The following is a 23,254-nucleotide window of genomic DNA, read 5'->3' as shown; positions in this document are numbered from 1 at the left end:
TGCAGTGGCTCCGCTGTATTATGCACTATGCAGTTGTGTCACTGTAAGGTCTGTGTAGCAGCTCTGTGCCGACCGGTGAGAGCTGTCCCTCCCAGCATCATTAATCCCCCAACAGGCAGCAGGAGCTCTATAGAGGGGAGAGCGCCTTGTCACACCCCGACTGACAAAAGTTTCGCTAGCAAAAGTGCTACTGCAGACAAAGCCACATGCATGGTGAGACTAATTTTCAAGTGTCAATGGGAGTTGAGTGCTGCAGATGTCAGCTCAGCTGCAAAACTCCTCGGCTACGTCTACACTGGCCCCTTTTCCGGAAGGGGCATGTAAATTTCACCAGTCGTCGTAGGGAAATCCGCGGGGGATTTAAATATCCCCCGCGGCATTTAAATAAAAATGTCCGCCGCTTTTTTTCGGCTTTTAAAAAAGCCGGAAAAGAGCGTCTACACTGGCCCCGATCCTCCGGAAAAAGCGCCCTTTTCCGGAGGGTCTTATTCCAACTTCAAAGTAGGAACTGATGTAGTTAGGTCCTCCCACAGTCAGTGTAGATGCTGCATTGCTGGCAGGAGCCCCACACAGTGCCCCATACTGCCAGTACAATCGATGCAAGAGCTTCTGGTGAGCACTGCTGACGTGAGGAGCGAAGTGTAGACACACACAAGCAATGTAACTACTGCAGCGGCTGTATGCCGATGTAAGTTAGGTTGATTTCATTTTGTAGTGTAGACATGGCCTGAGACTGTTTATTAGAAATTTCTTTCAGGAGGAAAAGGTCTGTTGTCAGAGCAGCTCTACCTGCCCGTTATTATTGACACAAAGCAAATAACCCATTTCCTCTTTCCCTCAGAGACGTTCCAAGTCGTTGTGAGAGGGAACGGTTTCCGACACGCCCGGAATGTCGATCGAGTGCTCTGCAGCTTCCGCATCAATGAAACGGTTACTTTCAGTGAGTAGCTTGTTGTTTTACCTTCAGTAGCTGCTGTTTTCCTCCAAAAGACGTTGGGGCCGAAGTGGGGAACCTCCGGTGCACCAGCCGCACACAGTTCATCAGGGTTAGGTGCTTCTTGTTTACCTGAGCATCCACAGGAACTGAGTCCTACGGCTCCCAATGGCCACAGCCACAGTTCACCGTTCCTGGCCAAGGGGAGCTGTGGAAAGTGGAGCAGGTCGGGCCACCATGACCCATGTCTCCCATTGGCCGCGTACAGTGAGCCACAGCCACTGGGAGCTGCGAGAGCCTGGGCCTACAGGTGCTCAGGTAAACAAACTGCTCAGCATCTAACCTGGCCCATAGGCAGCAGGTTCCCCACCCTGCATTGGGCGTTGTAACCCTGAGAGGGAGAGCGCTTGAATGTAGGGGTGCTGCAGCAAAGAACTGGTGCCTGTCTCGCAATGAGCTGGAGGAAAGCCACTCCCTGGGCATGGCTTCCTGAGGTATTAGTGCTCAGAGAGCTGCACACAAATGAGAGAGGAGCCCAGTGGGGCGGCCAGGCAGTCTGAATGCAGAATGCTGTATCCCAATAAAAACACATCTTAGTTTTCCTGGCAACCACGGCAGCCTTCGCTGCATCTCGCAGGGTGGAACAGAGCTGGCCGTGAGTGGATTTATAGCTAACAGTGAAGAACTGCATAAAATGGCTGCAGATGCACTGACTAGCTCCGCTCTCTTTTCCGTGCGGCTACGTCCATTATGGGCAAAAGACAAAACTGCATTTTCTGTTGGTTTAAGGGTTCAACAGATTATGCCAAGGAACAACATCGGAGAGACTCGTCCGTCCTCCTGACCCCAGACCTCACTCAGGGGAATGGAACTAGGACCCTGACCCATCCCCAGGCCTGCTGATGGGTGGGCAAGGGGACAGTTGCCCCGAAGCCCAGTGATTCAAAGGGGCCCAGGGCTTCCAGCCGCTGCTGTAGCCTCAGTAGCAGTGGTCGGAGCCCCTGGCCCTTTCCGTTGCCGCTGGAGCACCGCACCGCACCGCACACTCCATGCAGCTCTGAGGAGTTGTGGGGGCACCACACTGCAGGTGTAGAGCTTCCCATGGCTCCCCTTGGCTGCAAACAGTGTACTGGAGCCGATTGGAGCCACGAGGCTCTGTAGCTGCAGTGCTGGTAAGTAAACAAACCGGCACAGCCAGTTAACAGCTGGTTTCGCCGACCACTGTGAGAAACACTGACCTAGATCATCCCTCACAGGGGTCTGTCTAACCGGCCCTTAAACGTCTCCAGAGATGGAGATTCCACAGCCTCCGTAGGCAACTTATTCCATTGCTTCACCACCCTGACAGGAAGTGTTACCTGATGTCCAAGCTGAACCTTCCTTGCTTCCATATGAGGGGTCCTAAGTGCATGCAGAGATGTTGTGGGAAGTGTGAGCATAGAGTGGATTTGTTTCTCCTCTTGATTTTATCATTTCTGTTGCCCAGCTGCCCTGTGGTGGGTCAGGACCCCATTGTGCAAGGCGCTGTACAAACACAGACAAAACTGAATCCCAGACCCAAAGAGTTTACAGTTTTAGACCTGCCGTATGCCAGTCTAACTAGCTTGGCCTCGGAGGTGTGGCTCTTACTTGACATTCATAGAAGAGGGTGTTAGGGCTTCACTTGGGTGAAAGGAGCTATGGAGCCATGGGATGTGTGTATTTTCTGTCTGATATTCCTGGCAGCCAGTTAGGATCTGGCTCGTCTCTGACATCATAAGGGAGGGGAGAAATTATCTTGCATAACGTGGAACCAACACAAAAGCTGATTGGTTGGGAACAGAGCTTCACCCTTCAAAGAATACGAGTTGAAAAAAACAACCTTACCTCAAAGTCCAATGGCCGAGCGCTGGACTTGCTCATGCTTCCATCAAACTGGACAGTTTGTCTGGCAGCTGAGGTTTCCTGCTCCTTGTAACAGCCCGAGTGTCAGCGATGGTGCTGCATGCTGCTAACTGGCCGATGCAAAGGAAATCAACACCAAGTGCTGAGCGCAGAACTCATCGGAGCACGTGCAGCATTTGAAGGCCCCATTTCTCCCTTGCGTAATTTGCCAGTGAAAGTGTCAGGGCAGTGGCCTGGCTGTCTGCCTTACACAGAATGAGGCTAAGCGGTCAGGACAGGCCTAGTTGTGTGTCTGAGGCGTAGGGAGTGTAACTCCTAGAAGGCAGAGTTCCTGTTCCAGTCTTCTGTCGCTTGGCTGTCAGCAGAGTATTGGGTTGGTCATAGGTTAACCCTTTACAGCCTGGATTTCTTTTCTCTGAGGGAGTCCGAAGGGAAGGCGCAGGGCTGAGGTGAGCACTGTCCATGGGGAAGCTGGAGCTGTGAGGTGGGGAAGGAGAGGCAGGCAAAAGCATCCTAGGGACAAGGTGGGTGGAGCTCCTTGAAGAGCTGGCTGGTCAGCGCACAAATCACAGCCTCAGCTGCACCAACAGGCCAGTGATGGGATCTGCAGCTGCAGACAGGGGGTTGCAAAAGGAAGAGCCGGCTCCCAGGGTGTGTCTAGACTATACCTCTCTGTGGAAAGAGAGATGTAGATTAGGCACGTTGAAATTGCTAATGAAGCAGGTATTTAAATATCTCGCACTTCATTAGCATCAACATGGCCGTCGCTTTTTTTCGAAATGGAGCTTTTTCCCAACGGCAGTCTAGACGTGGATCTATTGAAAAATAAAGCCTTTTTGGAAAGATCCCTTATCCCTCATAAAATGAGGCTTACAGGATCTTTCGAAAAAGGGTTTATTTTTCAACAGATCTGTGTCTAGACTGCTGTTTTTCTTCCGAAACAGCTCTGTTTAGAAAAAAGCGGCAGCCATGTTTATGCTAATGAAATGCGGGATATTTAAATCCCGCACATGCCTAATCTACATCTCTCTGTCAATAGAGAGGTGTAGTCTAGACACACCCCCAGACTCCGGCTTTCCTAAGGAATCTTGTCTGGCTTCTACTTCACTGATGGGGCTGAGCCACAAGGTTTCCAGCTCGGAGCTGAAGTTCTCCAAAGCTCAGGGGAGTTAAGATCAAGGGTTTAGTTTGGCTCCTCTCTGTGGCTAAGTCTCACATAGCTCTGCTATAGGGCTGGGAGGGAGGTTGCTTTGTTTTCTTATTTAAACTTAAAAGGAAAGGAATCTTTGTTTTCATTTTGTGTTGAAAACTTGCGTAGGATCTTGGGCCATGTCCAGACTCAGGGTTTTTTTCGGGAAAAGTAGCCTTTTCCCGAAAAAACTTCCCCTGCGTCCAGACTCAAGCCGCGTTCTTTCGAAATTATTTCGAAAGAACACGGCTTTTCTTTCGATGGCGGTAAACCTCGTTTCACGAGGAAGAACGCCTTCCTTCGAAAGCTCCTCTTTCGAAGGAAGGCGTTCTTCAATGTAAAGAGGCTGTCTTCGAAAGAGAGCATCCAGACTCGCTGGGTGCTCTCTTTCGAAAAAGCGGATTTTTCTTTCGAAAGATCCGCCTGCAGTCTAGACGCGATCTTTCGAAAGATGCTCTTTCGAAAGATGCTTTCGAAAGAGCATCTTTCGAAAGAAGCCTGCAGTCTAGACATAGCCTTGTATGGGTTTTTACTTATCAAAAAGTCAGTGTAAAGCCCCCAAATCAGATTTCGGTTGCTGGAAAGTGAACAGTGTTTATTTTCTGGTTTTCGCTTTAAATGAACATTTTCTACTAAAACTGAAATGTCTGTGTGTGAAAATCTCCACTGTGTAAAAAACATTGATGGGAAATTTTTGACTCTCTCCTCCATTCCAAAACCTCCTTCCTGAGCATCCTTCAGGCCTAAGACCTTTTGGGAGGCTTAGGTCCTCCGAGCTATTTGAGTCACGTGAACATGGCATTCTAATTTTGGGACCATGAGGGGAGGATTTGTGTGTGTGTGTGTGTGTGTGTGTGTGTGTGTGTGTGTGTGTGTGTGTGTGACGTGAACATGGCATTCTAATTTTGGGACCATGAGGGGAGGATTTGTGTGTGTGTGTGTGTGTGTGTGTGTGTGTGTGTGTGTGTGTGACGTGAACATGGCATTCTAATTTTGGGACCATGAGGGGAGGATTTGTGTGTGTGTGTGTGTGTGTGTGTGTTTAGGGGGAATCAAGGACTGGACTGGCTTTTAAATTATACCGTAATGCCATTTGTGGTCCTGCAGAATCATATGAAACAAGCACAGCAATTTTCTTACAAAGCAGCTGTTTTATTGTAAACCATGGCATGTGCTAGAAGAGCTACAGCACTGATTGGAAGCAATGTTTACTAGAAGGACTTTGCTGAGAAACCCAGAGACAGTTGTAGTTCTCAGGAAAAGGTCTGATTTATATCTGGTCTTCTCTTTGCAAGCCTTACTGGTGGTTGCTTAAGGGAGGGGATGAGCAGTCAGAAAGGGTATGGTGGTGCTGGTCAACAGGGAGGGAACATCACTTTGAATCACAGAACACTAGAACTGGGAGGGACTTTGAGAGGTCATCAAGTCCCATCCCCTGCTCTCATGGCAGGACCAAGCACCAGCTAGACCATCCCTGATAGATGTCTGTCCAACCTGCTCTTAAATATCTCCAGAGACGGAGATTCCACTGCCTCCCTAGGCAACTTATTCCAGTGCTTAACCACTGACAAGAAGTTTTTCCTTACCTAAACCTCCCTTGCTTCAGTTTAAACCCATTGCTTCTTGGCCTATCTTCTCTCCTTCTAGGTACTTGAACACCCTTTTAGGTACTTGAAAGCTGCTATCATGTCCCCACTCAGGGTACGGCTAGACTGCAGGGCAGAGCAAACACTCTTTTGGGAGCCCCTGTATTCCTTGTTCTACAAGGAAGAAGGGGGCTTTCGAAAGAGGGTTTTTTTCTGAAATTTGGCCCAGTCTAGATGGGCCAAATTTTGGAAAAGCCTCTTCTGACAAAAGTATTGGAAAAAGATACTTTTTTTTTGCTCTTCTCTGGACTCTCTCCACACAATACTCCGAGGCCTAATCAGTGCAGAGTAGAGCAGAAGAATGACTCTTCGTGTCTTGCTCACAACACTCCTGTTAATGCAACCCAGAATCAAACCTACAAAGCAGACAATGCATGCATATGAGCCCCTCCCTTTGTCTGTCTCGGTCACCACAAAGAAGAAGCCCTTTGTGTCTGAATCCATCCATCAGGGATGTCCCCAATACCGGGGAAGAGTTGAGAGTAAGACATGGGTAATCTGACCTCCCCTCCCCCATGCCTTGGCCAACCTCGCAGTATTTCAGTGAGCCAGGAGAGCAGCTACCGTGACAGCAGACTTGCATGGCAATGAGTTAGTGCCTAGCTTCTATCTTGGAAGCTAAAACGACAGTATGGAATATGCTATAAATAACAGAGATAAAATGAAAGCAGCAGCATGTTAATGTCTGAGTCATTTGGATAAGACTACCTTACACAAGCTAGCGGCACCTGTCCTCTGAGGCTCCCCAAACCACTCTGCAGTGTAAAAAAAGAAAATCATGTAATCTGTCGTGAACTGCCGCTGTTTGGGAGGTGGAAGATGAGGTGGGACTTGAACCTGGGATCTCTCGAGCTTAGTGCACAAGCCTCTACTGCAAAAAGCCCACTGGCTCTCAACTAAGGCTGTAGAGCAGACTTCCCATTCCCTTTATAAGTGATCACAGTGCCACTAGATGGGACAGTGCATGGAACCCAGAAGGTGTGTGGGTTACACTTGACCCCCAACACTACACAGCAAAATGTGAAGAATAATTTCTCCAATGGAAATTACAGGAGCAATAATAGGTGGACTGAGCGTTCTTGCCCCTCTGGATTTTGTGCTGAGTTTGTACGTTTCGATACAAGCCTCTGCTTCGAGAATGGGAACACAGCGTGAGAACCTTGAATCTGTAGTGCAGGGCAACTGGAAATATGATCCTTCTCTCGATGTGGGTTTGGAGTTTGGAGTGTAGATTTTTTCAGATATAGATAATCCTTGGCTCATTTCACCGAACACAATCAGAACTCCTCCTGGAGGCAGGTAAGTTTTAATCCCCCAGTTCAGAGATGGGGATCCGGAGTTATAGGGGGAGTAGGGACTTGCCCCAAATGAGCCAATGGCAAAACCAAAAAAAAAGCACATGAGTGTTTGACTTCCACTCTGTTACTCTAGCATCCCTTGAGAAGTGAGTGTTTAGGCTGGTCTGAAACCCTTTTTCTTTTCCTAGATTTCCCATCTGTTTACCAAATTGGCTCTCTGTGAGCCATGCTTGTATGGTTGCTATTATGGTAAAGAGACCCTGTGGTAGGAGCCCATCCAGGGACCCTGGGGTGGCATTTGTCCTCACAACACCCCTGCAAGGCAGAGCAGTGCCATTAGCTCTGTCATGCTGATGGGGAATTGAGGCACGGAGAGACTAGGGCTGTGCCTACACTGCACCCCTTTTCCGGAAAGGGATGCAGATGAGACAAGTCAGAATTGCAAATGAAGCGGGGATTTAAATCTCCCCCGCTTCATTTGTATAAACATGGCTGCCGCTTTTTACTGGCTCGGGGCTTTGCTGGAGAAAAGCACCAGTCTAGACGGGGATCTTTCGGAAAATAAAGCCTGTTCCAAAAGGTCCCTTATTCCTCTTAAAAGCACCAACTCTGATCTGCAGGGAGCACGGCAAAAGGTGCAGTTCTGTCTCTCCCAGGCAGCTGATTATTTTGAGGCAGACACTCGGAACGGGAGCCATGAGCTAATTTCCCACAGCCTCTGCCGAGATGTGAATTGGTTCTCTACAAGTGAAAGGTCACACGCCCCACTGCCAAGCCAAGGAGAAAAGCTAAGGCCTCCTGCGCCATCCATGCTTGGCACTGGAATCCAGCAGAGATATTGAATCTTGGGCCAGATGCTGTAGCTTCAGCCAATGCTGACTTGTACCCAGGGAGAATTTGGCTTCTTGTTATTTTCAATACAGCACTTCAGACCCAGCCTTGATGTTTCTTGTGACATGTGGCTGCAAGGTTTAAAATATGCGTTAGCTCGGCTAGGGATTAATAGGAACCATATGGGGGCCAGATAGCTCAGCTGTTGTGTTTGTTTGAAACCTCTCAGCATCTGATGATATCAGGCAAGAGGTTTATTTCAGAGAGAAGATGAAGCCGGCAGTTCCTAAAACCTTAGATCAGCTGAAATGAGACGCAGAACAAGATGGCCAAGACTCTCTGAAGTCATTCAAGCCATGGAACTAATAGCTTTCAATGTACATGTTATTGAGATTATGTCTTGGACTCAGTGGTTGTGCCCATGCTTGGCCCTGTATGGTCCCCGGGGGAATCTCCCTCAGTGTGACAGCCTCCCGGGGGAGTGGTGCTTCACTTGCTGCCTGTTCTTCAAACAAGCAGCTCCCATTGGTCAGAAACCAGCCAATGGGATAGTGCCAGAGGCAGGGTACAGTGCATGAAGCTCCTCCTCCCTCCCCTCCCCCAGGTGTGGAACACAAACGGCCCAGCAGCTGCTTTTCTCAGTGGTGTGCGGGGAGGCGGGGGGCAGGCAGGGAGTTTGCCTGAGGCTTCTCACCATGGGCACAAGCTGGATCAGGTGGCTTGGCGGGCTGGATCTGGGCCGCTGGTTGAATTTTGCCCAGGCCTCTGGTTGAGGCTCCTGTACTAAGCTCCAGAGGGCCTAGTTTGATTCTGCTTGTCGGCATTACAATTTCAGCTGGGATGTCTCTGAAGCTCAGGCTGCGTTTCCTCGTCCAGGGTAAGAATGGAACTCCCACGCCTGCCGGGTGTACGTCACTGTCCCATGTAGTGGCACCAAGATCACTTACAGAGAGAACAGCGAGTTTGCTCTACAGCCTCAGCTGCGAGCCTGCGGGCTTTACACTCATGCAGTAGAGGCCCCTGCACTAAGCTCCAGAGATCCCCGGTTTGATTCCACTGATTGGCATTCCCCGTGCTGTGGGAGGCAGTGAGCCTACTGGACAGAAACCCAGGAGACCTAGGCTTGGCCACTGGTCTGCTGTGTGACTTTGGGCAAGTCAGTTCGTTCCTCTGTGTGTTTAGTTTGTGTAAGCTTGGGAAGGCAGGGACCATCCCACACTATGCTCAGTGTCTATATTCATAATACTAATGTGAAGCCGGAGATATGGAGGTGCCCAGGTACCAATCTCCAGGGCTGGGGTGAAATGTGATGTTTTGGAGTTCTGGACGTGGATATGCCTTAAAGCAGTGCTCACCCGCCAGTGATCGGGCTCTACCGGTAGATCTTGGAGCCTCTGACAGGGGATCTTGACTGGTTTGGTCAAGAAGTTCTCAAGTGCTGGCACTTCACTTGCCCCTTCCCCTACTGTCATGTTGTTCCTGCCCTCTGCTTTGGAGCTGCCCCTTGGAAGTCTCCTGCTTGCTGTGTAGGGTGTAGGAGGGAGAAGAGGAGGCGCTGATGTCAGGGTGTTGTTCCTCTGCTGAAAACATTTTTGTGGAAATTTTCACCCAGCTCTACTAACCCTGGAACAGTAAAAAAAAAATTGTGTGAAAACTAGGTACTGAGGGTACTTATAGATATTTTTTTGAAAAAGGGGTATTGTACAAAAAAAGGTTGAGAAACACTGTCCTAGAATATAGGGCATTTGCCACATGCCCAAGACTAGAGCCTGCACCCCTACCTCAGCCTGGTGAAAGTGAATGAGATGCGGGGAGGAAGGGCAACAGAGCGAGCAGGGTGAGGCCTCAGAGAAGGGGTGGAGCAGGGGCAGGACCCCAGAGAAGGGGGGAAGGAAGCCAGGCAAAAGTATTTGGGTTGGGGGTAGATCTTACATTGCACTTAAATTGAGTAAGTGATCTTGTGGTTAAAAAGGCTGGAGACCCCTGCCTTAAAGATTTCTTCTAAGGAATGACACTCTTTTATAGAGCATGGGCTGCCCTCCTGAGCTATCAGCTATTAGTGAAAGTAAATTAGCCCAGTGGTAATACAATGCCAAGTTCCATTAGCAGCCTTTGGAAAGCATGTGTTGCCATTTAAAATAAAATCCCCAGCACAGATGAACCCGTCAGAGAAAACAGATTCCATCCAGATCCTTTCACACTGGCTACAAATCATTCTGAATGTGACATCACAGCTCTCTGCTCGGTTCCCCTCCACACATCCCCTAAATCACCTTTCAATGGCTTTGGCTTTCGGAGCGCACGGCTCCCTGTGCAACACAGGGAAATTATAGCATGATTTCGGCATGGTTTTCATTACAGCATTAGCAAAATATTCATTTCTTCTTTACAGGGTCTTTTAATAGGCAATGTCTCTAGCCCTGAGAACACAGCAGTGTCTCTCTTTCTGCATTCCTACCTCCCCGCAAACAGGTTTCCAGTCCAAAAAGGATCTTTTCTTGGAGGGCTACCATAAGCACTAGAGTGGGAGAAAAAAATCAGCCAGGACAAACAAAGATCACTGTATGGTGTGAAGATTTCCAAGGTATTTTCTTGACCTCCTTTAAAACAAAACAAAACAAAATAAATCAAAAAAACCAAACCAAACCCAAACCTCTCTGCCTGGTGTCAAAGGGCTAAAAGGCTCAAGATAGGCTAGTCTGAAATGCTTCCTGATGAAGCATCTAGGATGCAGCACAGAGCAGATTTTCCTGGGAAAGCCGCTTGCTTCAGGGACTGTTATTGGATCTGTGTTGTGGAGCCCCAACCCGATGGTACCAGGCGCTAGACAACACAACCACCCAGTTCCAAGCCACACTCAACACTCACATAGTGAACCAGCCACACTCAACATGTGGCTAGTGATAGTGTGTTGGACACCATGGCAATAGAGAAATTCCTGCCCCCAAATAGCCCAGTTATCAAACAAGGAAACAATGGGTCACACCAAGACCTGATGAGGCTCAAAGATGCACTTTAGGCAAATGAAATAAATGAAGAATCACGCACTTCGGCCAAGAGAAAAGGACATGGTTAGTCATTTGGGAGTTGAGATCTGGCAAAGAGATCTGATTTTCAGAATAGTGATAGAAATGTAGCCGTGTTAGTCTGGTGTAGCTGAAGCAAAATGCAGGACTATTTTCAGAAAGCGCTGAGCTTTCAGGCCCCTTTGAATTATGTGTCACTCAGCAACAGAGGCAGCCCTACTCCATTAGAGAGTGTGCCCTCCTCGCGGTAGCGGGTCTGTTCCATGTTTGTACAGCGCCTAGTACAATGGAGTCTCGCTCCATAACCAGGTCTGCAATGCAAGCAATAAGCAGTAACAATCACTGGCTAGTTTGCCAGATCATTGGTCTGTCCTCCAATGATCTCTACAGAGTAAGCTTCTAGCCCAAAGCTGGCCTGCTTCTGCACTTCCTGGTTGTATGAACGTAGTCCTTCCTTCTTCTGATGGCTCTGTGTGGGTCATTTTGCTCCTCAAAACATCCATTTTGAGCTTGCTTTGAAATCCAGGGTTGGGTGGGGGGGGGGGGGGTTTCACCTACGTTTACAGCTTGCAGAGAAGGTTGGGTCAATGGAAGCAATTGGCCGATGCTCACCAAGGGGAGGAGCAGAAGGGAACGATGAGGCTCATTGGTTCTACAGGTTGAAAATACTGTTTGAGTCAGAGAAGTGTGAATTCAAAGTCAGTGAGTGGATTGTACAAAGCTTTGCGCTGTTGGCAGGTTCCTTACTACACGCTGGTCTCTAGGCACCGAACAGGTTTTCATGGCTTGTTTCCCATGAAGACTTGTTTTCATGGGAAGACTTCCCAGCAAGACTTGTTTCCCATGAACACACTGCCATGGAAATGTACCCCTCCGTTCAATGGTCAGTTGGTGTCCGCACCCCCATTGCTCTGTGTCTTCTCTACTGAGACTATCAACAAGGACACGGATTCCGGCTTTACTGGTCAGTCCTATGGCTCCAAATGCAACAATTGCAGAATCCCCCCCAAACTAATATTTGTAAAGTCTTACAGGCTGGTCATTTCTATTGTTATATGTGGATAACACATCTAGCACAATGGGGCCTGTAGGCAGTGCTGTAATAAAAGAGACCTGATTGTAAAGAGCTTCTGATCTGTTCTACATCCGTGAAATGGAGGCTAGGAGGTGAAGTGACTTTCCTGAGGTACCATAGCTGGTCAGTGGCAGAGCCTGACACAAAAGTCAAGTCTTGTGTCTCCCATCCAATGCCCTGGCTTACCTGACTACTCTATCACCAACAGTGCTTCCTTGCATGTTGTGTACTGAGACAGATCTGAGCCACAAAGTGCTAACCCATCTCTTGCTTCAGAGCAATACAGCCGAGTTTTGTGAAGCCTGAAACAGAAGCAGCAGCATTTCCAATGTACCCTGCACAGACAAACTGAATGGCAGATGAAAGGCGTTTTTGTTTTGTTTCCCAATGCAGTTTTCCAGGAAGGAGTCAGATGGCTGGAGTTATGCAAACCAAATGGAACTTCTTTTGTTGGAGGGGGAGGGGTTAAAATTACTCATTCCTGTGGTGAAACAAAAACATTCTCCAATCAAAACAATCTCTCCCCATAGCTAAACCTGCCAGCTCTAAACTAGAGTAGGCCGGGGGACTGGAAAAAGAGTAAATTTAATTTTGGGAGAAGGGAAGAGGAGAGGAGAAGAGAAACAAAATGCTCGTGAAATATTCTCTGTGAAAGGCCTTGCAAAACAAAAGAGCGTTTGGAGTTTTAAATACTGAGCCCATACGTTCTTTGCCTTTTTGCTCGCTCTTTTAGAAGAAAAAAGTGGATCACCTGATTCTGCTGTCAGGCATTAACCTCACTAAAGATACTCTTGATTTACAATGGTATAATCTTAATGAAGCCATGAAAACTTCTGAACAAAACCATTCATGAAAATGAGCCCTTTTCCCCATTAGTGTTGAAATTTTCCATTGGCATAAAAAGAAATATTTCCCAGTTGGCTTTGGAAAATCCTCTCAAACTGCTGCCATAGCAGGAAAACACATGAAGTTCTGGGAGGTACATGTATGTACTGGGAGGGTATCATGGATCGAGACTTATGTTTCTTTGCAATAAGAAAAGCTGCCACAGAAATATCAGGGAGAGAATTCTCTTCTGCTATTTGCTTCCAGCCCCTGGAAGGTTTCATGTTGCTAGCTGCAGGGCCATAAAAGCTCTGTGATCAGTATCTGCCTGTCCTCCTCAGAACCTCCTGGGGCTCGCAGCAAGATGTGCTGTACTGCCTCCTTCCAAGCGAGCCCTGCAGAGTTAACCACTGAGGAGACGGCCCTGGTTTCACACAAGGCTATGCTGTGGCTGTGGGCTGGCCTGGCCTGCGCAGGGGAACAGCTGCAGAGTGACCAATGGGAGTTGAAATGAGGTCAGAAGCTGCTGAAGAAAATCTGTCCCTGGAAGTGCACAGTGCTCTGTTCAGCGTCAGTGTGTCCCTCTTTCTGACGTGGCACTGCAGTTCTCTGGGGGGACCAATTTTTGCTTCTGTTTGTACAGTGCCTAGCGTAATGGCCGGGGCTCCTGGTCCAGGACTCTGGTCATAGAAATAACACATGCACTGTGTCTACATTGGTGCGTTCTTCTGTGGAATCGGCTGCTCTTGCGCAAAAACATGCCGCCTGTCTACACTGGCCGCGCGTTCTTGCGCAAGTAAACTGATGTTGTACTGTAGACAATCAGGGATTCTTGCACGAGAACTCTGACACGCCCTCTCGGGAAGAAGCCCTCTTGCACAAGAGCTCTTCCAGAAGAGGCCAGTGTAAACAGGCAACATGAATTTCTTGCACAAGAAGCCCCTATGGTTAAAATGGCCATCAGAGCTTTCTTGCACAAGAGAGCGTCTACACTGCCATGGATGCTCTTGCGCAAAAGCACAGGCCCGGGTAAACGCTCTCTTGTGGAAGACTGTTTGCGCAAGAACTCTTCCGCAAAAGAGTTCTTGCTCAAGAAGCTGCCAGTGTAGACACAGCCCTATTGATTGTTAATACAGAATTCCAACTTGCCCACCAGTCCCTGAAAATGGAGGGCTAGGTTTTCAAAAGAGCTCTGCTGCTACTCAGGACCCTCCTTTTTTGGGGGGAGGGGAGCGTGTTCTGTACCTACCAGTTCCAGTTGCCCATAGTGAGAGGTTATATGACCTAGAGGATAAAGCGCTAGATTGGTACTCAGCAGCCCTGCATTCGGTTCCCTGCCCTGCTGGATGACTTTGGCTATATCTTCAATCTGCTCTGTGCCTCAGTTTCCCCATTAATATGGAGAAAATGACACTGACCTCTTTTGAGACTGACTTTTGAAAAGCACTGACTATTATTGATAGGAGCTTCTTATAATCTCACACACCCCCAGGTGTAGGCATTACTTGTGCTCTGGGAAATAAATTAACCGCATGGAAGATTAATGAAGAGAGACCCTCTTGGATTACAGAATCTCACTGCTTTGCCTTCCCTTCATTCAATAACTACACAATGACAGAATATCCATCTTCGATCCAAAATGCACTCAGTGGAATTGGGAGCCCTCTTCAATCATTCTGTTCATTTTACTAATTTGAATGAAACTCCCAGTAAAGTAGATCAGGATTATTATCAGTATATAGCTAGGGAAACTGAGGCATGGGGATTTATATAATTTAACCAAAGTTAGAGAGGCCCCCAAACTAGCAATATGCTTAAGCATGCGGGTAACACTATGAACGTGATCTGTTCCATTGACCTCAGTAGAACTGTTTATGTACTTGAAATTACTCATCTGCACAGCTACTTTGCAAAACTGAAAAGCCACCATTACTTATTGGTCGCATAAGACACATTAGCCACATCTTCTTACTTCTCGTGCTTGGCTTTAATTGTAATACTAGAGACGTTATTTTGATGAGCACATTATGAATACCTAGAAAGGCAGGCATGCACACTCACCATGTTTTCTCTGGAGCCAGGAAATCAGTTCTGGTGAAATAGATTCCCTGAACCCTCGTCCAAACCATCAACCTTTCTGAAGGTTGAAAAGTTGAAAATTTAGGCTCATATTTCCAAAGGATCCTAAAGGAGTGATTCATGTCAATGAGACATGGGCACCTAATTCCCATAAAACTCTTTTGAAAATCCCAACCTGAATTCCCTTACAAACTCCAGCTATCCTGATTTCATCAGGAATTAGAAGCAGAACCAGCAAAGTGATTGACACAATCACCTCTGAACATTTTGATGCTTGCACGTCTCTAATTACAGAGCAGTAGAGAAGCCTACAATACTTGATGGGTTGCAGTGCTACAGCTAGAGAATAACTAACTTTTCAGTAAACCATAAAGTAAAAAAAATAAATGTTTTGAACAAAAAGTTTTGTCTGATCCAAAGTGAAATGTTTCCTTTCAAGTTTGAGCGTTAACACATTTGACTTCTTGTTTAATATAGCTGAAGGAAATTTTGAAAGAACAACTCCTTTCAAACTCCTTTCAAAGAAAAATTGAAATATTTTCTATAGAAAATGTCAACTTTTTCTGAATTTTTTTGTTTGTCAAAATGAACATTTCAGCGAAACTGACATGAATTGGTGAAATATTTCAATTTTGCCAAATATGCATTTTTTGCTGAAAACATTTTTGTGGAAATTTTCAGCCAGTTCTAGTAACCGCACCGCACAACCGCAGAGAAAGCCCCATATGAAATGCACATAGACATTCATGCCTAGGGCTCTCCTTAATTAACTGAGCCTCACAACAGCCCTGAGGCAGGTAAGTATTATTATCCCTGTTTCACACATGGGTAAACTGAAGCACAGAAAGAGAAATACATTTGTTTAACATGGCCATTCCGAGTCAGTGGAGAGCCAGTTCTAGAAGCCAGCTATCTTCAGCGCAGGCTGACCGCTTGATTTTCACCCTACACTCCCGTGTGTTTGCATGTAGGCTTGGCAGAATTCTATTTTTTTAACATTTTGAAAGAGATCATTTTTTAATCTTCCTTTCATTTGTATTTATTTACATTTTCACAGTTGTACAAGGCCATGGATTTTAAGCAATTTTTTTCTATTTTCATCTACTTAAATTTTCAGAGATGTGGAAAATAAATGAAGGTGTCACCTATGGGAGGGTCTGATACTGGTATTCAAAAAATTAAGGCTTGGTAAACTTTAGGACACAAATTTTCACTTGTCAACATCCAATGTCAAACTATACAAAGTAAATATCTTTATATTAAATTCTAATAAGTTCTTAAGCACCATATTCCTTACTTTGTTTAACGCTACATTTCAGCTATTATCAGTAGTAACATGTTTTCATAAGCTAGTGTGTGTTTCTACAATGAAACAGAGTTACAGACATTTACAGATAAAATCTAATCCTTCAAAGCTTATTTATATGTGAATTTATATGCAACTAGAGAGAATTAAGCCATTGTAAACTTTAAGGTAATCCTAGCTTGTATATGGTGCATTACTAAATTCGTCACACATCAGACCACTTTCTCTCTTTCTTTTTTCAGATGAGAAGCCTTTTGCAGTAGAAGATACCTATTTGCTCTGCCCAGCACCTGTATTACGAGAAGTTGGAATGTAAGTTCTTAGAGAGACCCACCTGCATCTGTAATTGTCTGATCCCACTTACTGCCTGTAAATCTAGTAAAATGTAAATTGCAAGTGTAAATCTAGACAGTGATGTACTGAGCCTCTGATGCTTTTGTGACCCCAAAAAGAGATTTAATAGAATCATAGAATCATAGGGCTAGAAGAGACCTCAGGAGGTAATCAAGTCCAGAGCCCTGCCCAACAAAATCATCCCAGCCAGGGCTTTGTCAACTGGGACTTAAAAACCTCTAGGGATGGAGATTTCATCACCTCCCTAGGGAACCCATCCCAGTGCTTCACCACCCTCCCAGTGAAATAGTTTTTCCCAATATCCAATCTACACCTCCCTCACTGTAACGTGAGACCATTGCTCTGCGTTCTGTTATCTGTCACTGAGAACAGCCTTTCTCCAGCCTCTTCGGAACCCTGCTTCAGGTAGTTGAAGGCTGCTATCAAATCCCCCCTCACTGTTCTCTTCTATAGACTAAATAAGCCCAAATCCCTCAGCCTCTCCTTTTAAGCCATGTGCTCCAGTCCCCTAATCATTTTGGTTGCCCTCTGCTGGACCCTCTCTAAATGCATCCACATCCTTTCTATAGTGGGGGGTCCAGATCTGGATGCAATACTCCAGATGTGGCCTCACCAGTGCCGAATAATAAAGGGGAATAATCACAACTCTAGGTCTCTTGGAAATGCTCTTCCTAATGTAACCTAACATGCCATTAGACTTCTCAGCTACAAGGGCACACTGTTGACTCATATCCAGCTTTTCATCCACTGTAATCCCCAGGTCTTTTTCTGCAGAACTGCTACTTAGCCAGTCCAGTCCCCAGCCTGTAACAATGTTTGGGGTTCTTTCATCCCAAGTGCAGGACTCCGTGCTTGTTCTTGTTGTACCTCATCAGATTTCTTTTGGCCCAATCCTTCAATTTGTCTAAGTCACTCTACACCTTAACCTACTCTCCAACATATCTACCTCTCTCCCTAGCTTAGTGCCATATGCAAACTTGCTGAGGGTGCAATCCATCCCCTCGTTCAGGTCATTAATAAAGATGTTGAACAAACTGAACCTAGAACCAATCGTTGGGACACCCCGGTTGAAACCGACCACTAACCAGACATGGAGCCGTTGATCACTACCCTTTGGGCCCGACAATAATTAGTTTTTTAAAAATGTTATTTTCTTTTTCTGTCCCATTTCCTCTCCATAGTAGCATCACCACAATGAGGCAGGCAGGTGCAGTCCTAACTTTTAACTCTTGTCTAAAGGGTTTGCACTGCTGCCCATCACCCTGCTATCAGATCTTTCACATATACTGGATTGGCAATCGCAAGGTCCCTAATGGAGTTTGTGGAGTCTCTATTTCTTGATGATGTAAATGCCCTTCTGGTTATGGTGGATCTTACGGAAAATAAGCCCTTTTCCAGAAGATCCCTTATTGAAAAGTAGGAATGCCAATGTAGACACAGCCTCAGAGAAAAGTTTTTGCAACTTTCCCCAAAGACAGGCAGATTCTAAATTAGGGTACGTCTACACAGCAGAGCTACAGTCAAATTAAACTACACAACTTCAGCTACGTCAAGTGTGTAGCTGAAGTCGAAATAGCTTAATTCGGCTTTTGGCGCTGTCTACACAGCAGGAGGTTGAAGGAAGAACACTCTTCCTTCGACTTCTCTTACTCCTCGTGAAATAAGTGTTACCAGGAGTTAGAGTAAGAAGTCCTCCAGCTTGATGATATTTCAAAATAAAGGGTTGTCATGTAGACGTACTCTTTGCTATTTCAGGATAACATCAGTGACTCCTGCCCCGTAGGCTTGATGGCAGCCAGGCGGGGATAACAATTTTTTAGAGCTGTGGTTTTATAATCTTAAGCTACACACTAATGAAATAGATTTAAAGCAAATTCTGTCGACTAACACAGTACATTCAGAAACTGACAGCAAGTACCTGGAATTGGTAACTACCAGTTAAATGGCTTAATTACCACTAGAATGGCTCTCTCACAGGTTCAGTGTTTGCTAAAAGCTCTGGCCAGCTTTCTCACTTTTGAGTTTCCTAGCTCCTCTCTGGAGGAAGCAGAGCCACAGGAAGGGAGAGGAAGAGGCAGGTGGGCGGACATTAAGACTGAGCGGTGCCCCAAATTGTCTGGTGCCCTACGCAGCTGCGTATTCTGCATGTGGATAAGGACGGCCCTGGGCATACTGCATGAGTGATTCATCATGGCAGATGGCTGTCCTGTTCTTTTACAGGGAAGCAGCACTTCAGGTCAGCATGAATGACGGCCTCAGTTTCATCTCGAGCTCTGTCATCATCTCCAGCACACACTGTGTAAGTGCCAACTTCGGTGCATGAAATGATTCCGTAGCACAAGGTTCCAGTCCACATAAGGTGCTTGGGTGAGTGGTGAGCCCAGACCTCTCTGCTGTAGTGGCGAGCTCCTGTAATGACCCTGGTGCGCTATCATTGCCTGTGTAGGGTGCACCTTAGTACAGGTTTGGAGTAAGCAGCACATGCCCTATCTGAGATAAGAGCATGCACGAGAGATGGAGAAGTGGTTTTGTGATACTGCAGAGGTCTCGGGGAATGGTTCTCCACTGTTTTGTTCCTTGCCTAGTGAGTAAAACTTGCAGTTGATCCAAAGCATCTACTCACTCCAGCAGTAGCTGCTTACATCTGCTTTGCCCAACTGCAAACAATGGTACAGATTGCAAGGCAGGGGCAATCAGACCTTTATTTCTAAACTGATATGATCTCCCCCAGAAGTGTGGGGCGCTGACCTTCTTGGCTAGCAATGCCTGGGTCATCTGTTCTCATAAGCCTCTTGCAGCAGCCAGAGCAAAGGAAAGCATCTTACCATTAACAAGGCTGCTAAATGGGACCCGTGGGAAGAGAGGGATCACAGTAGTGAGGATAAAGAAGGTTTGGGAGGAATTTCCTTTGTGCTCATGATCTCTGCAGCCTGAATAGAAGCAGAAAATATGGGAATCTCATGAGAGCTCGGGAGTACAGGCTGAATAGAGAGTAGGGCTGGGACCCGGGTGCAGAGCAGGGGAGATCTGTCTGTTTGGTCAAGCCTTTTGACTGACATGTGTGGGACAAAGTTAGAAAAAGGGGGCTCTGTGGTCTTTGACTGCTGCTTTGTGAGGTCAGGTAAGGTGACAATAATAATGCTGAATGCTCCTGCATGACTGAGCAACAGGCCTTTGGTTACCATTGACACCTGGGGGCGTTGAGACCCTGAGCACCTAGCCAGAGATCTAGGTAGGGTCTAGCCCGGGATCTCCAGACATCACCAAGGGACCCCTGTGCTTCCTGGCAGTCTGGCTTTTCGTCGCGAGGTGAACTGATCCCTGTCCCGAGAGAGCAGCACAGAGCCTCTGCTCTGCTTGTGCCTTGGGCTGGCCCTCTGTGCTAGCAAGTATTTCACACAAAGCACCAGTTCTTGCAGTCAGTATTCCGGCAACGCTTCCATGGGAGTCTTGGCTGAGACTTGACTGCAGGATTTGACTTGAAGACTTTTATGACATGCCTCTTTCCTGCCCTCTGCAAATCTACCAAATACAATTGCATCATGTTTCTGTGCAGACCTAGTGAAAGGCCAAGTTTTGTAATGTATGTACTACCATGACTACTCCGTTGTGGTCTGTGAATGCTGATGCACAGGCTTAAGGGGAAAATATCTCTTCAACCATTTCATCTTTCTCAACAACAACAAGATTGCCTGGAGATGCCAGCATTTCTGACATGATTAACATCCGTTTTCAGAGCTCAGATGAAGGTTCATTTCTCTGGAGTTGACAAAGGCATCTTTATGCCTTGAGAGAGGGGCTTTTATTTCAGCTGGATTTGATATTTCAATTCAAGTTCTCTTTGCTACTGCTGCTGTGCTCTCTCTCTCTCTCTCTCTCGTGTGTGTGTGTGTGTGTGAGAGAGAGAGAGAGAGAATGAACTACAAGCAATTTTTAGCTGTCTTTCGCCATACAGCCGAACAGTAGAATACAGCTGTTTGACGTTTGCAGTGTGCTTTGGGGCAGATATTTGGTGTGAATTGTCTTAGCTCCAGTAGCACTGTGGACCAGCAGTGTGACTTCCTGCTGGGGGGAGGGAAAGAAAGCCCCAAGCCTCCCCACCATATCTGGCTCACAGGGAAGAAGAGGCACAGCAGCACATGGATGCACTGCCTGGAGGCTTTGCCCACTGCTCCCATTGGCCAGAACCTGCCAATGGGAGCAGTGGGAAGACATGCCTGGGACATGGTGCTGAGAGTGATGCGGGGCATGAAAATAAGTAAGTGCCCTCCCTTCCCCCCATGCACAGACCCCACACACCCCCTGCTCCTGCACCTTCCCACACTGAGACCCCACACTCTCACCCTGCTCCTGCACCCTTCTGCTGACCAGACAGCCTGCTCCCAGCCTTCCTTGCACCCTACCTCCTACCCAGACCTTGCACCCTCGCCCCCTCCTGCACTCCATCTCCCACCCAGATCCTGCATCCCCATCTCTATCCCACTTACTGGCAGCCCTCTCCCGCACACTGAACCCCTTATTAGAGCCTGGGGGGGTCTACACAATCCACTAACCCCAGAACACCAGAAGAGTTAATCTAGCCTATGGGAAGCCCTGAACTTCAGTCCTCCCTGTCCTCCCCCCACCCCTCTGGAGCTGTAGTGCCAGTGGAGTGAGGTATCTCAGTTGGGGGCCACATCAGTGAGGGTTGGGGGCTTTGGAAGGTTTTTTTGATTCTCACTTGTGTGGCCCCCAACTGATTATTCTGTGGGTCAGTGGCCCCGACGCAAAAAAGGTTCCCGCTCCATAAAGACAATGTTGAAACCTTTTTGTGTTGGACGTAATATTTTACTTTATTTCAAATGAAGTTTGGTAAACTAACAGGAGAAAGGTAAAGTGCTCAGTATGTTTGATAATTTAAATGAATATTTCCTTTCTTACCTATTAAATTAAACCATTCTCCCTAGCTGCAGCACGAGCAAAATGGCTCAGGCATAATTATATAATTAATGGGAAGTTTCCATTAGCAGCTGGTGGGCCGCCAAAAGGTTTGCATTGAGCTGGGTGGGCCACAGGCCAAAATGTTTGAGAACCGCTGCTTTAAAGAAAGCTAAAGCAAGGGCCCCGCTCTTGCAGATGCCCACATGTGTGCGTAACATCAGGCACAGTTGCACTGGCTTCAAGTCCGAAAGATAAGACCATGCGTGTTTCCTGAATCAGGGCCAATGCCGGGAAATTTGGAAAGTTGCAGCAGGAGTTGACAGCAAAGTGCCAAGACACCCTCTTGCCTCACTTTGCAAACAAGCTGGGGGAACCAGGTCATTTGTAAAGCATGAAGTAAATCTTTCCTCCATTCACTTCAGTGGAGCTCATTGCAGACTGCACGCCAAACCTGCCTTAGATCTCGAACAACAGCCTGACTGTACCAAGAATTTCTCCCATCTGTGCATCTCCCACCTAGATCACTTGTGTCTTCGTATTTCTTAAGGTTTAGGGAGGCTCCTACCCAGACGATGAAAGGAGGCGGCTCTATGCTATGTGAAACCTCGAAGAAGTCAGCGTGCGTGTCTATGTGTTGGCTCAAGGCTTGAGAATCAGAGAATGGTGCACGGTACACCCCTCTCATTCCCTAGTCCAAGGCAATCTGTGGGCTGCAAAGTTTGGAATTCTATAAATAGCTGAAGAAATCATAGTAACAACCCTTCCAGCTGGAGACGGGTTCAAGCCAGAAGTTCATGTCCAAGATTTCAGTCTGAAGATCAGAAGAGTTTGGAGCTCTGTGTGTTCTGTTCTGAAGACTGGGACCATCAGCATCTCTCCTTCCACCCCAGTCCCATCTGTGAGGCCGGATACATGTCACAGTAGAAGCATTATCTAGGGTGTCACCGAGGTCGACACTGCGGCTGAGAGTGAGCCTCTTGCATAGGAAGACAGGCGCTCACTAGCTTAGCTTGAGCCAGTGGGCTAAAATAGCCATGTGGATGTGCCGTTCTGGTGAAGGCTTGGCTAGCTGCTGAGTCCAAGCCCATTCTGCTGGAGCCCCAGTGACCACACTGCTATTTTTAGCACACTAGCATGTGTCTGTCTGCCAACCGCCATGTAGGCATACCCCTATCAAACAATTAGCATGGGCTCTCTTTATAAGGTCCACAATATGACTCCCTAATGTGGGATTTTCAAAAGGGGCTATGGGAGTTAGGCACCCGAGTCCCATTGGCTTTGAATGGGAATTGGACACCTAAGTCCCATAGGCTATTTGGAAAATGCCCATTGATAGGCCTGATCCTATGACGGGGAAAGGAGTCCAGGAGAGCTGGCAGTATTTTAAAGAAGCACAGGAAGAAACCATCCCGATGTGCAGCAAGAAAAGCAAATATGGTAGACGACCAGATTGGCTTACCGGGGACGTCCTTGGTGAACTTAAACACAAAAAGGAAGCTTACAAGAAGTGGAAACTTGGACAGATGACTAGGGAGGGTATAAATATATTGCTCGAGAATGCAGGGGAGTTATCAGAAAGGCAAAAGCACAATTGGAATTGCAGCTGGCAAGGGATCTGAAGGATAACAAGAAAGGTTTCTACAGGCATGTTAGCAATAAGAGAGTGATCAGAGAGGATGTGGGGCCCTGACTGGATGAGGGCGGTACCCTAGTGACAGATGATGTGGGAAAAGCTGAAGTACTCAATGCTTTCTTTGCCTCTGTCTTCACAGACAAGGTCAGCTCCCAGATAAATGCATTAGGAAACGCAGTATGGGACGAACATGGACAGCCCTTGGTGGGGAAAGAACAAGTTAGGAACTGTTTAGAAAAGCTAAACATGCAAAA

General features: G+C 47.1%; 1 protein-coding gene across 1 annotated transcript in view; it reads left to right on the top strand.

Moving 5' to 3' along the window:
* Nucleotides 1-23,254, top strand: part of ANTXR1 (ANTXR cell adhesion molecule 1) — a 215,884-nt gene that overhangs the window by 53,851 nt on the left and 138,779 nt on the right. The window contains exons 10-12 of the mRNA XM_006119107.5: nucleotides 842-940; nucleotides 16,336-16,405; nucleotides 18,668-18,746. Coding sequence (XP_006119169.2) covers nucleotides 842-940; nucleotides 16,336-16,405; nucleotides 18,668-18,746 — 248 coding nt within the window. The remainder of the gene's footprint in view (nucleotides 1-841; nucleotides 941-16,335; nucleotides 16,406-18,667; nucleotides 18,747-23,254) is intronic.

Source organism: Pelodiscus sinensis, chromosome 28 (genome assembly GCF_052426305.1).
Source record: "Pelodiscus sinensis isolate ZL-2025 chromosome 28, ASM5242630v1, whole genome shotgun sequence".
Lineage (NCBI taxonomy): Eukaryota > Metazoa > Chordata > Testudines > Trionychidae > Pelodiscus > Pelodiscus sinensis.
The sequence above is the reverse complement of the archived record's forward strand: the minus strand, read 5'-3'. Positions and strand labels throughout refer to the sequence as shown.